We start from the raw sequence: 11,611 nt of genomic DNA, 5'->3' as shown, positions 1-11,611 counted from the left end.
TAACCGCTATGTTATGCTCACGTGTTCTGATAATAATAGCTTTCTAGGACTAAACATTATTTGGATAATTGGTAAAAAAAACAAACAAACACTAAATATCTTAATAGCCCTACTGTTAGACCTAGGCCTACCTGAAAAACTAAAAAGCAATTTATTTCATTTGTAGGCCTATCGTTATTATTTATTTGTGCTATCATTATTAATTTCTTTATTTGTTATTTTATTACTGACTGCTTACTTGTCATTTTTTTTATTCAATTCAAAGTTTGAAATCAAGCTATCTCGTGCTACTGCACCAAAATTACCCCACTGTAAAATAAAAATAAAAACACTGAGTGAGCAAAAATTTGTGAGATAGCTAGTTATAATGGTAATTAGACAATGTTTACATATGAATAAAAGCCTACATTAAAATCTGTCATATAAATTGGTCTCTTCATTAGAAATTAGCCTACTGATTGCACCATTGATGGACAAAAAATTTAATAATATTAAAAATATCTGTTTGAGAGTATATTCTGCAGTTCTTCTCTGCTGTTCAGAATATCGATACTTTTCAAAGTATCATATCGAAGTTAGAAATTCAAGTATTGTGAAAATTAATTTTGTAGGGTGCCACAAATTTGTTTTTCAGCGGTAACCAAAGAAACGCTGTATCGCTGCTGTTCCATGAGCGCTGCGCTGCTTTGTTTACAGCGGTAACCATGGAAACGCTGTATCGCTGCTGTTCCATGAGTGCTGCGCTGCTTTGTTTACAGCGGTAACCAAGGAAACGCTGTATCGCTGCTGTTCCATGAGTGCTGCGCTGCTTTGTTTACAGCGGTAACCAAGGAAACGCTGTATCGCTGCTGTTCCATGAGCGCGGCGCTGCTTTGTTTACGGCGGTAACCAAGGAAACGCTGTATCACTGCTGTTCCATGAGTGCTGCGCTGCTTTGTTTACAGCGGTAACCAAGGAAACGCTGTATTGCTGCTGTTCCATGAGCACTGCGCTGCTGTGTTTACGGCGGTAACCAAGGAAATGCTGTATCGCTGCTGTTCCATGAGCGCCTCCTGCTGTCAGAGAGTGAATCTGCGTCTCATTCAGTCCGTCTGCTGTTTCTGTCTTGTTCAGATAATTTATGCAGCATAATTTCACAAACACCAATCTTTAATCTAATTTAGATTAAAAACGGCTTTAAAATTTAGATTAAAAACAGCATGTATGCATCATCTTTGTTTGGATCATGATTAAAAGTGGTTGCGTCTAACTGAATGGAAAGAGCACATGCAAAGCCTTAGCTTTTTGTCAAATAAATAAGAATAAAAAATAAATTGTGAGAAAATCGTATCGTGAAATCAGTATCGTGAATCGTAGGGCATCGTGAGTTGAGTGAATCGTTACATCCCTAGTATTTAAATATGTATTATATACACATCCAGCCTTTAAAAGAGTCCTGATCAAAATGATTCGTCTGCTATTTTGTCACACCTAGCACTAGTTTGCTTGCTAATTGAGGATAAAGACATTACGACTGGAATTTTGACAAGATTCGTCAGTCAAGCTCGTCTTAAAGTGTATTTTGTGATTATGTCGGTCTGCTAATGTTGTCTCTCTCTTCAGACGTTCAGATCTTTTCACCAGCTCATTCGCAGCAGTAACTGCTTTAAATTTATGGTTTTAAGACCGCCTAAGATCTCCTTAGTTTGTCCCTGCAGCACAAGTACACTTAAGATGTCGTCTTACAGACTGTGATCAGGGTAGATGCCGGTTTGCATTTTTTGCTGTATGAAAACAAGGCTGTGATGGATAGACAGTCAGTCTGTTTGTAGGGTTTGTACAGTCACATTTGTCACCTGAAATAGTTTTGAAAAGACATTTTGAATGTTGCATCAGACTACTTATAGTTTCAAAATAAATGAATACTTTTATTCATCAAGGATGCATTAAATTGATCAATAATAAATCAGCATATTAGAATGATTTCTGAAGATCATGTGACACTGAAGACTGGAGTAATGATGCTGAAAATACAGCTGCGCATCACAGAAATACATTACATTTTAATATATTCACATAGAAAACAGCTGTTTTACATACTAATAATGTTTCATAATATTACCGTTTTTACTGTATTTTTAATCAAATACAGCCTCGGTCATATACGCGTTTCACTCACAGCCTTGCTTCCATTTGTGAAGTTAAATATGGTTTCTACCGGGACTAAGTTGCAGTTATTTGCTTTCGAGTGTTATGCTCCGTTCTTGTAGCTGGAACAACTAAAGCAGTGGTTTTTGTGTTAGTACGTAGATTCAGTGAATGCTTCCTGACCATTTGAACACACACAAACACACTCCGTTTGGTCCTGATCCTCAGACGGCGGCCCCATCAGATCTGACTCTACGCTCACAGATAATGCTAACGCTGCCCTCACAGACCCCAGAAGGGCCCCGTATCTCACTGTTTCCACCTCAGTCCTGTGAAATATGTGCAGTGTTGTTGCCTTATATGTCCATCTGTGCAACTGTCATTCTGAAGCTTTTCCACAGCCAGTCTCTTCCCACAATGCACCTGAGCAACGGGGCTGTGGAAGGGCTTGAACGAATGAGCGCTGAATGATGAGTTTGTTTATCATCTGAGTCGACGATGACCGAAGTGCCGGCTTGACCTTTGCTCTGCGCCTCCCTCCCTCTGCAGGTTTGCCCAATACGAGTCTTTCGACTCGCGCTCCACCTCCCTCGGCCCCCGAGATCTCTACAGATCCGGTAGCTTTGGTTTCAGCGACTCCCGGGGCGACATGATGGCCCAGCGCGGAGGCGTGGGCTTTGGGGTCATGGGCGGAGCCGGCGGGGGCGGCTTTGATGGCTCCGCCTTCGGATCTGCCAAAATGCGGCTGACTCGAGACTCCGCCTTCTCGGGCTCCGGCTGGGGGGCGGAGCAGAGATCCCCGCGCAGGAACCGATCGGCTGGGGGGCGTGGCTTCGGCCGCAGGCAGGACTCCTCCTCCTCCGCCGCTGGCATGGGGGGAGGAAGTGGGCGGGGCGGAGGCCACCAAGGCCACTCCCCCGCGGGGCGAGGAAAGCTGCCCTCGCTCCTGGCCAATCGCATGTACCCCGACAGCGGGGCCTTCCAGTCTCAGCGCGGGCCCCAGGACTTCCCTGCGCGGAACTTTGGAGGGGGCCCGAGGGCCAACCGGCAGCACGGCCGCAAGAGACCCCAGAACCGAGTAAGTACCGCCCGCTCCCTGCAGGGGGCGGGGCTGAGAGATCAGCGCTCACCCCTGCACATAGGGTCCAGTCAGGCGCATTCATTCCACCAACCCTCAAGGAGAGGCTACCCCAGTCTGACCCCCATTTGAGCAGTTAGTCACTGACAAACACCAAGGGGGTAGCTGTGTAAAGTGTCACACAGTCAGGATAGCTCAGCTAACACTGTAAATCCTCCCATCATTGACTCTGACCCTCACGACTATACAAACGGACACGCCCTCAGATCTCATTTGCATGTGTGTTGTCATGGCAGCAAGTGAAAGCTCAGCGCGACGGGCAGAAGAAGAGGAAACAGACTCTGAGCGCGACCGACGAGCCCGAGTCCAAGATGGGCAAAACCGAAGCCGCGGGAGAAGCATCAGCCAGTGGTACGATAGCACACGTGTTTTCCACGATAGGCGCTGATCCGCGGCCTCCTGTCTGTGATTGCTGATAAGTGTGGTTGTGTTTCAGACGCTGTCGCGGGAGAACAGACGCAGGAGTCCGAGGAAGCGACCGCTGCCACTGCTGTGGTACGTTCATGTGTCATCTGTGTTGTGAAAACATGGCGAATTATCCAGAAATACCAATCATATTTCTCTCTGCTCTCCAGGAGTCCAAAACAGAAGATGGAGGGGAAAGTGCTGGTGAGTTCTGGGCTTTTCTTCTGCAACAGCTCAATGTAAAACATAAAAACAACTGTCCACACCTTTTCAGCGCTAATTCTTCACTGCGCATCTTTAGTAAATCCTGACAGTACTAATTTTAACACCAAAAGACTGTTTGCGCTGGTGTCCAATCTTGTGCATTTAAACAAATCTTTGAATGTCTAATGAATATTTAATACCGCTGACAGCCTGTCTGAAGGATCGAAGCAGTTAAATTGGATGTGGACAGGAAAGTTTATCTGTCACTGAACGTGCAGCCTTTTGTGAATTTAAACTATGCTGCTTGTTAGCTAGTCTTTATCTGAGGAAATACAATTCCCAGTTTGCACAGACAGGCCTCTTATTGGTTACAATGTTTACTTCCTAAACTTATTTATTCGTGAAACACACTAACATATGCAGTTAAACTGGTCCACATCCACTGAAAACCCTGTCTCTCTTCAGCTCCATCCAATCAGGACGAGAGTGCCAAGGCCAAGGGGAAGAAGACTCCGCCCTCCGCGGCCAAAGCCAGGAAGAGGAGAGGCTTCTTTGAAAGGTCAGGGGTCAAAGTGTCTGCACACAGGTCAGGTTCCTTGCTGTCTGTGCTGAGTGCTTGCTTCCCGGGCGTGTTTGTGGCTCACGAGGGCGTTGTTCTCCGGTGTTTCCCAGGATGACGTTCGCCTGCTCCGTCTGCAAGTTCCGCTCGTTCTACAGCGAGGACATGGCCGTCCATCTGGAGAGCAAGTTCCACAAGGACCACTTCAAGTTCCTGTCCAATCAGCTGTCCAAGCCCACCACCGACTTCCTGCAGGTGCGGACGCTTCAAGCCAACTCGTACCTGGAGTCCAGTGTGAATAGGTCACCTGTGAGATTTGCTTGGATCCGGGGGGTGGGGGGTCTTAACGAGGGTAAATAAAGAACTGGGGCCCGTTGCATAAACTGTTTAGACTAGTCTTAGTTGCAGACTGGTCATAACTTTTTATATTCAGTTATGAAATGGTAGATTGGTCTTATTTGTGTTGGAAAAGTAAGACTGATAACCACTTGGCAACTGCTAGTAAGGTTTGTATAGTATTTTCTTTACTCTTTACTTCAAAAACTGTCTAAAAAGGGTAATATTTTTTGTACTTGAGGTCTGAGATGTGGGAACGGTGGAGAGCTAGAGGGCAAACATTTTGCATTTTAGGTCAGCATTGTCATTGCCAATATTGTCTTAAATAGCCTGCATAGCACTTCGTCTTTTATAGCATGGGACTTTGACCAAATATATTCGATCTTGATTTTTGTAAAATGTTGCAACAAGATGTTTTTTTTTTTGGTGAAAACTTACCGTTTTTGGACATATGTGACCCTGGAGCACAAAACCAGTCACAAGGGGTTTTTTTCTCGAAACTGAGATTTATACATTTATCCAGCGACTTAACACTGCTTTTGTGCTGCAGGGACACATATATTTCTGATATGGTTCCTTAATTGGATATTGTTTTTTACTCCAGACAATATATAATTACAGTGAACTAGTTGGCTTTATAGATATTGATATTTAGTCAAATAATCAACGCCTAAACCTTGATTTTAAACCGTTTTTCAGTAGAGAATGACCAGTAATCGGATTTACCGAGATTTGTGTTTCCTTGTTTGGATTATGGCTTTCCAGACAATGTACAATTATTGCAGTGAACTAGCTGTCTCTACTTCTTAGCCTAATAATAACAACAACAACAACAAAAACACCTAAACCTTAATTTTAGCAAATGTTTACTTCAATGCAGAGTTGAATGGCTCCTTTGTCATTTGTTCTCCATTTGAAAACGTTAGATTTTCTCCAATTATTTCAGCTATTGTTAATATTGTTATTGATGCAGCTATAAAAAAAACGTAAATAAAAAAAAATACTGTTTTTGTGGTTATGGCATGAAGATGAAAAAAACCCACTACATTTAAAAGTAAACAAACAAATATCAGTGCCACACAATGGTTATATAATCATAAAAAAAATTGCTATCGGTCATACAAAGAAAAAAAAAAACGAATTTACAAATAATGATAAAGAAATGGCAAATCAACTGAATTAAACCTGGCATCTTGAATTGTATTTTCTCGTAAAACGTACAATAATCTTGATTTACAACTTTTGTACAAGCATTTGGTGAGTGTTGATTTTGGATCTTATAACGAGCGAGTTATAAATCAGTACTCTTAATAAACTTTAGAAATATTGTTTTATTTGTACATTTACGAGTTCGGTTTGTCGTTTCGCAGGGTGAAGACCCGTTCAACGGTAACCAGGACGACCAGGATCCCGAGGACTCCATGGTGATGGAGGTTTCTGAGGCCGATCTCACCAATGAAAGCCTGAATGAGATCAAACAGGAAGAGGAGGGGCCTCTGGCGGAGGGGGCGGAGCCTACAGCCGAAGCGGATGGAAATGGGGAGGAGCATGAAGAGGAGGTGAAGATGGAGACGGGTGGAGCAGCGGAGGAGGTCGAGGAGGGTGTGGAGGGTGTGGAGGTGGGCGAGGAGGAGGCGGCTGAGCATGGCGTCGATGCAGGAGCCGCGGGAGACGCTGATGCCGCAGCGGCAGAGTAATCGCCAGGAAAACACCCATTAGTGTCCATCTGAAGAATCACTTCCACATACTAAACCTTTGAACTTTATATGAAAGCTGACCCTGGGTCAGGGCAGAAATGCAGCCTGCGGACCAATCAGAATAAAGCCCGCCTCATGTTCGTCCAATCACAGGATTGCTCCGCCCCTCTACGCCTCTGATTAGATACGAGTGTCATGTGACTGTTGATGTGCCTCTTGAGATGATTTCAGTTCGTCACGTCTTTACACGCTGAAGCAAAACGTTTCATTTCCTTCTGGTTTTTCGTTTCTCTCGTTTGTTGCCCTGTAGAGCAGAAGAGATGTTTTAATCTGCAGTATCGCTCATTGTTTTTCTCTCGTGTTAAGGAAATAAATGTTTGTAAAGTCATTTGTGTGAGTGTTTTCTGCTGTATGTTCTCAGGCGAGTTTGTTACAAAGCAACATGTTTTTTCCAGGTTATTTTTTAGTAGAAACTGATAAGCTGTTTTGAAACGCGCAACTCATGGAAATTCAACAAAATAGGGTATTTAATATAAGTTTATTATAATTTTAAGATCCCACATGAAAAAAAACACTACAGTAATTTATAGTAAATAGTGTAGTGTTTTTGAACCATACTATAGTAAAGTACTTTAAATAATTTGTTGTGGCAGTCCTATAGATGTTGCAATATATTCAATTCAAGTTTATTTGTACAGCGCTTTTCACAATACAAATCGTACAGGTAACAACTCTTTCAGTCATTTAGTGGGTACAGGATCTAACAGGCATGTTGTTGGCAATATATAAAAACTATAGTAATATAAACAAATGACCCAATACTGTACTAAGTTTTCTACAACTATAGGGTATATTATACTACAATACACTACAGTTTACTGGAGTAAAAACTAAAGCATACTACAGTATTTATTACAGTTTATCAGTTTACTATAGTTAATACTACAGTATGCTGTAAATACTATAATATATACAGTATAATACACTTTACTATAGTATGCTTCAAAGACACTATATTTACTATAAATTACTGTAGTATTTTTTCATGTGGGATGTTAGTAGTTTTAGTAGTTTATGTATATAAAGTTTTTTTAAATAAAGTTTAGTTTATTTGTAGTTATTTTAGTTCCTCAGCTTAAACTAAAGGAAGATAAAAATGAAGTGAAATAAAATATACACTGTGTGTATATTTTACACGGCTTCATGGACAATTATATATCACTTATAAATGATTAAATACAAAATTAATAGTAGTTATTAAGATTGATGTGGTTTGGAATTGGTAAAATGTGCTTGGAAAAAAAAATATATCAGCGTGCCTAATAATTTTGCACGCGGTGTATGAACAGATCTATATTAGGAGCAGCATTAATGCAACCTTAAGAACAATGTTAAAGAATAAATTGATTATTTTTAGTTTTTAGCAGTCATAAGTATAAATCTATCAGTTCACAAAAGAAACTTGAATTTAATGAGAACCTGACTCTTTGGTTTTTTAGTTATTTGCTATTTTTGCTGTATAGTGACAGTTCTCCCTCAAGGATGTATTTGTGTGATATTGGAGGTTTGTAGGACAAAGGTAACGACTGTGTGATTGAATGGGTTTCCGCAGGTCCTTAAAAAGTCTTATATTTAGTTGCATCAAATTTAAGGCCATAAAAAGTCTTAAACTGTACAAGAAGGTTTTAATTATGATTTCAAGAGGTCTTAAATTTGGGGACAGAAAGACCAGAATTGCGATATGATTTAATGTGATGATTAAACTTCAAAAAGCTGTGATTTCATTAAATAAACACGAGTGCTGCAGGTTTTAAAGTCCAGTGCTTTTACCCGGGAAACAGCTATATTTCTGCCGTTCCTAAAGCGCCTCCTGCTGGCAGAGAATAAATGTGCATTTCCAATACGCCTGCTGTTTTTGTTCAGACCAATGCGAAACTCAACCCATGTTTTTACCCTGCAAACACGCAGAGCTGTAAATGTGAACTGGTGGATCAATAAGAAGACAATGCATTACACAAATCTAAACAGTAAAATGTATTTATATGTTATTTAATTGATAATAAGCCTAATTGTTTAAGTTCATGTAGTAATTCATACTTTTGATTCGTCCACTTTCTTAAAAATGGCTTGAAGACTGAAATGAAGTTTATCATTTTATACAACTTTTTGTTTTGTGAAAACTTGTATCTTAACTGTAAATCATGCTTTTTACAGTCATTTTACAGTTTAATATGTTACTATAGACATTGTCATTTAGGTCTTTAAAAAGGTTTTACAAAGTCTTAGATTTGAGCTTGAAAATCCTGCAGAAACCTGATTCAACATCTGCAACAGATAAAGCTGAACATGTTTATGTTATTGACTCTGTATTTAATGATGAATGTATGAGATGTGATATTACTGGCACTTTAGTCTGTAATAAGAAATAATAAGAAAGGGTGGCTTTAATATGAGTTTTAGTACAAATGTAAATGAGTGTCTTAAGCAGCAGAGGGAGCAACACACACATGCTACTGTTACACACACACACACTCAACCATTGAGGTCTCTCTTTCTCTCTCTCTGCGTGTGTGTGAAAGTGTGTGAAAGTGTGAAAGTGACGTGACATGTGGCCAAGTATGGTGACCCATACTCGGAATTAGTGCTCTGCATTTAACCCATCCTTATTGCACACACACAGCAGTGAACACACACACACCGTGGGCGTGGGGAGCAGTGGGCAGCCATTTATGTGTGTGAGTGTGTGTGTGTGTGTGTGTGTGTGAGTGTGTGTGTGTGTGAGTGAGTGAGTGTGTGTGTGTGTATGTGTGAAGGATGAGGTGTGAATGTGTCATTTACACCGATAAAAATCTTTATGTTTGTGTGTGTGATTCTTGTTTTTAGGCAGGATGTTTTGAAAGTGTGTGTGAGTATCATTGTTAGTGTGTTATGTTACACAGTATGTGTGTGTGTGTGTGTGTGTGTGTCTGACATTCAAAGTAAATGACATCACCTCTCATGGGCAGAAATGCTTATAGATCCAAGAACAACCTCAGGCTGTGTGTGTGTGTGTGTGTGTGTGTGTGATATTTCAGCAGCCTCCTCCTCAAATCTGTACCAGATGATAGTAAACAGCTCCATATGACATAACGCACTCACGCACACACACACACACACACAGGGTTTAAAATTTGTAAAATAATATCATTGTTCATTAATAAACATGTTCTTCAGCAAACACACATCAGCAGAAAGACAAACATGAAGAACAATGAAAACACTTCTGCCACTATATGATAAATAATTGAGCAAACACACACACACACACACACACACACACACACACGCCCTCGGGCTGATGTGACATGATACCCAGCAAGTCTATATTTTAAATGATCATGATCAACATTTCAATGTGTGCAGATAATGCATAAAGTCATAATTTTTAGGTATAAGACTTTTAACAGTTTACTGTGCTGCAGGTCTTTTACATTAATAGGTTTTAAAGTATTTTAAGCGAACTATGTCAAATGTCAAACCTTTACAAATTATTGCAAAACACAAAATCCACGTTTTAAAGTTTTTTGTCAGTTTTTCAGCAATTCAAAGTTAAAAATATCCTGCGCTCCTCATTGGTCAGCCGCGTCACCTGCGCCCAATCAGCCGCGTCCTCGGAGGCGTTAGGCCCCGCCCCCCGCAGCCGACCACAGGTGAGCGTGCGCCTGATCGCGGCGGCGGCGAGAGCGCGAGCGGAGCGGAGCAGCAACATGAGACTCGGTCCGAAGCGCCCGGACTGAGCTGATCCACACCGTGAGTACCGGCCGTCTCTCCGAGAGTCATGTCTGAGAGGAACGGGGAGAGTTTCCCGCGCTTTACAGATTTATGACTGTGAGCGCTTATCAGATAATTCACGAGCGATTTGAGCATTAACTCGAGTGTTTATCAGCACAATAACACACTCAGCAAAATATCGTCTAATTATCATTATGGATAAAATCCCAGAAAATTATCGAGATATCATTTTCTGTCAATATCACACACCCCTAATTTATGTTATTTAATTTATATCATAATTTATTGATAATAATTGTTTAAATTAATATAGTAATTAATAATTTTGACTCATCCATTTTCTTAACAATGGTTTAAAGGCTGACATGTAAAGTTTATCATTTTATAAAACTTTGTTTTTGTGAAAACTTGTATCTGAACTGTAAATTATGCTTTTTACAGTTTAATGTGGTGCTACATTGCCCTACCCCGCTCATATGGTATTAATTTATTTGTTCAGGTCTTAAAAAAGGTCTTAAAAAGTGTTAAATTTGAGCTTAAAAATCTTGCAGAAACCATGTAGAGCGAATCTTTGACTCGCTCTCGTTTCCGTCTCTGCTCGTTGGACAGGAATGTTTCTCTTGGTTTCTATGGTTGATGATGAAACTTCCTCCAAACTCGCTGCAGATTGTATGACTTCTAGTGTGTGAGTGTGTGAGTGTGTGAGTGTGTGTGTGTGTGTGTGTGTGTGTGTGTGTGTGAGTGTGTGTGAGGTTCTCATGAAGCACGAGCTGAACTACTTTTGAGTTTCTTCACAAACTCGGACACACTGTTAGTTAGTAGCTGGTGAATGTTGTGTTTTCTGAGCTGACGGATGGTTACGCACACGTTTGGCCTTGTGGGGGTTGAACCAGAGGTTTGTGAGATGATCGAGGAGAGTTACTGGAAACCCTCTGCTCTGGGGTGATTGACAGCTGCGGTGTCCAATCAGCACGCGGGAGCGCCGACTCGTGCGCTGTGATTGGTTAAGCGCCGCTCGGTGTGAAATGTTGTTCTGGTTTTGTGTAAAGGTCATGTTTCATGATCTCTAGTGCGAGTGATTTAACCAGTTTTCAGACTTTCGTGAATCTCACAAAACTGCCACGAAATGTAAGAGTCAAATGCTTTTTTTTTTTTACTTCATAACATTTAAACTGTTTTGCCTCAGCTAAAACATTGTTCATTTTCTTTAAGCACATTATAATTGTGACTTTAAAATAAAATACAGTATATTGCAAGTAAAGCATACTGTAGATGTTTTTTTCTTGCCGTTTTTGTATTGCTGTACAAAGAAAGTCTCATTCTCGTTAATGTAAAGGAAAAGATTTAGGCCTATTATTTAAATAACATTTTTAT

The 11,611-nt window shown here is 40.8% G+C and overlaps 2 protein-coding genes across 5 annotated transcripts in view; both read left to right on the top strand.

Moving 5' to 3' along the window:
- The window catches only part of LOC107685047 (A-kinase anchor protein 8-like), a 9,940-nt gene extending 3,456 nt beyond the window's left edge, over positions 1-6,484 (top strand). The window contains exons 4-10 of the mRNA XM_016481484.1: positions 2,677-3,328; positions 3,502-3,616; positions 3,702-3,760; positions 3,841-3,874; positions 4,340-4,460; positions 4,547-4,785; positions 6,057-6,484. Coding sequence (XP_016336970.1) covers positions 2,677-3,328; positions 3,502-3,616; positions 3,702-3,760; positions 3,841-3,874; positions 4,340-4,460; positions 4,547-4,785; positions 6,057-6,466 — 1,630 coding nt within the window. The 3' untranslated portion in view covers positions 6,467-6,484. The remainder of the gene's footprint in view (positions 1-2,676; positions 3,329-3,501; positions 3,617-3,701; positions 3,761-3,840; positions 3,875-4,339; positions 4,461-4,546; positions 4,786-6,056) is intronic.
- A 3,643-nt stretch (positions 6,485-10,127) lies between these two features.
- LOC107685038 (lysophosphatidic acid receptor 1-A-like) overlaps positions 10,128-11,611 on the top strand; it is a 15,706-nt gene continuing 14,222 nt past the window's right edge. For 2 of the 4 annotated variants that reach the window (XM_016481465.1, XM_016481464.1), the window contains exon 1: positions 10,128-10,255. The gene's annotated coding sequence lies outside the window, so the exon portion shown is untranslated. Of the gene's footprint in view, positions 10,334-11,611 lie in introns of all 4 variants that reach the window. The other 2 variants (XR_001633919.1, XM_016481466.1) reach the window with 2 other exon arrangements.

This window comes from Sinocyclocheilus anshuiensis, unplaced genomic scaffold (genome assembly GCF_001515605.1).
Source record: "Sinocyclocheilus anshuiensis isolate Anshui unplaced genomic scaffold, SAMN03320099.WGS_v1.1 scaffold565, whole genome shotgun sequence".
Classification (NCBI taxonomy): Eukaryota; Metazoa; Chordata; class Actinopteri; order Cypriniformes; family Cyprinidae; genus Sinocyclocheilus; species Sinocyclocheilus anshuiensis.
This window is presented reverse-complemented; position numbering and strand designations above follow the sequence as displayed.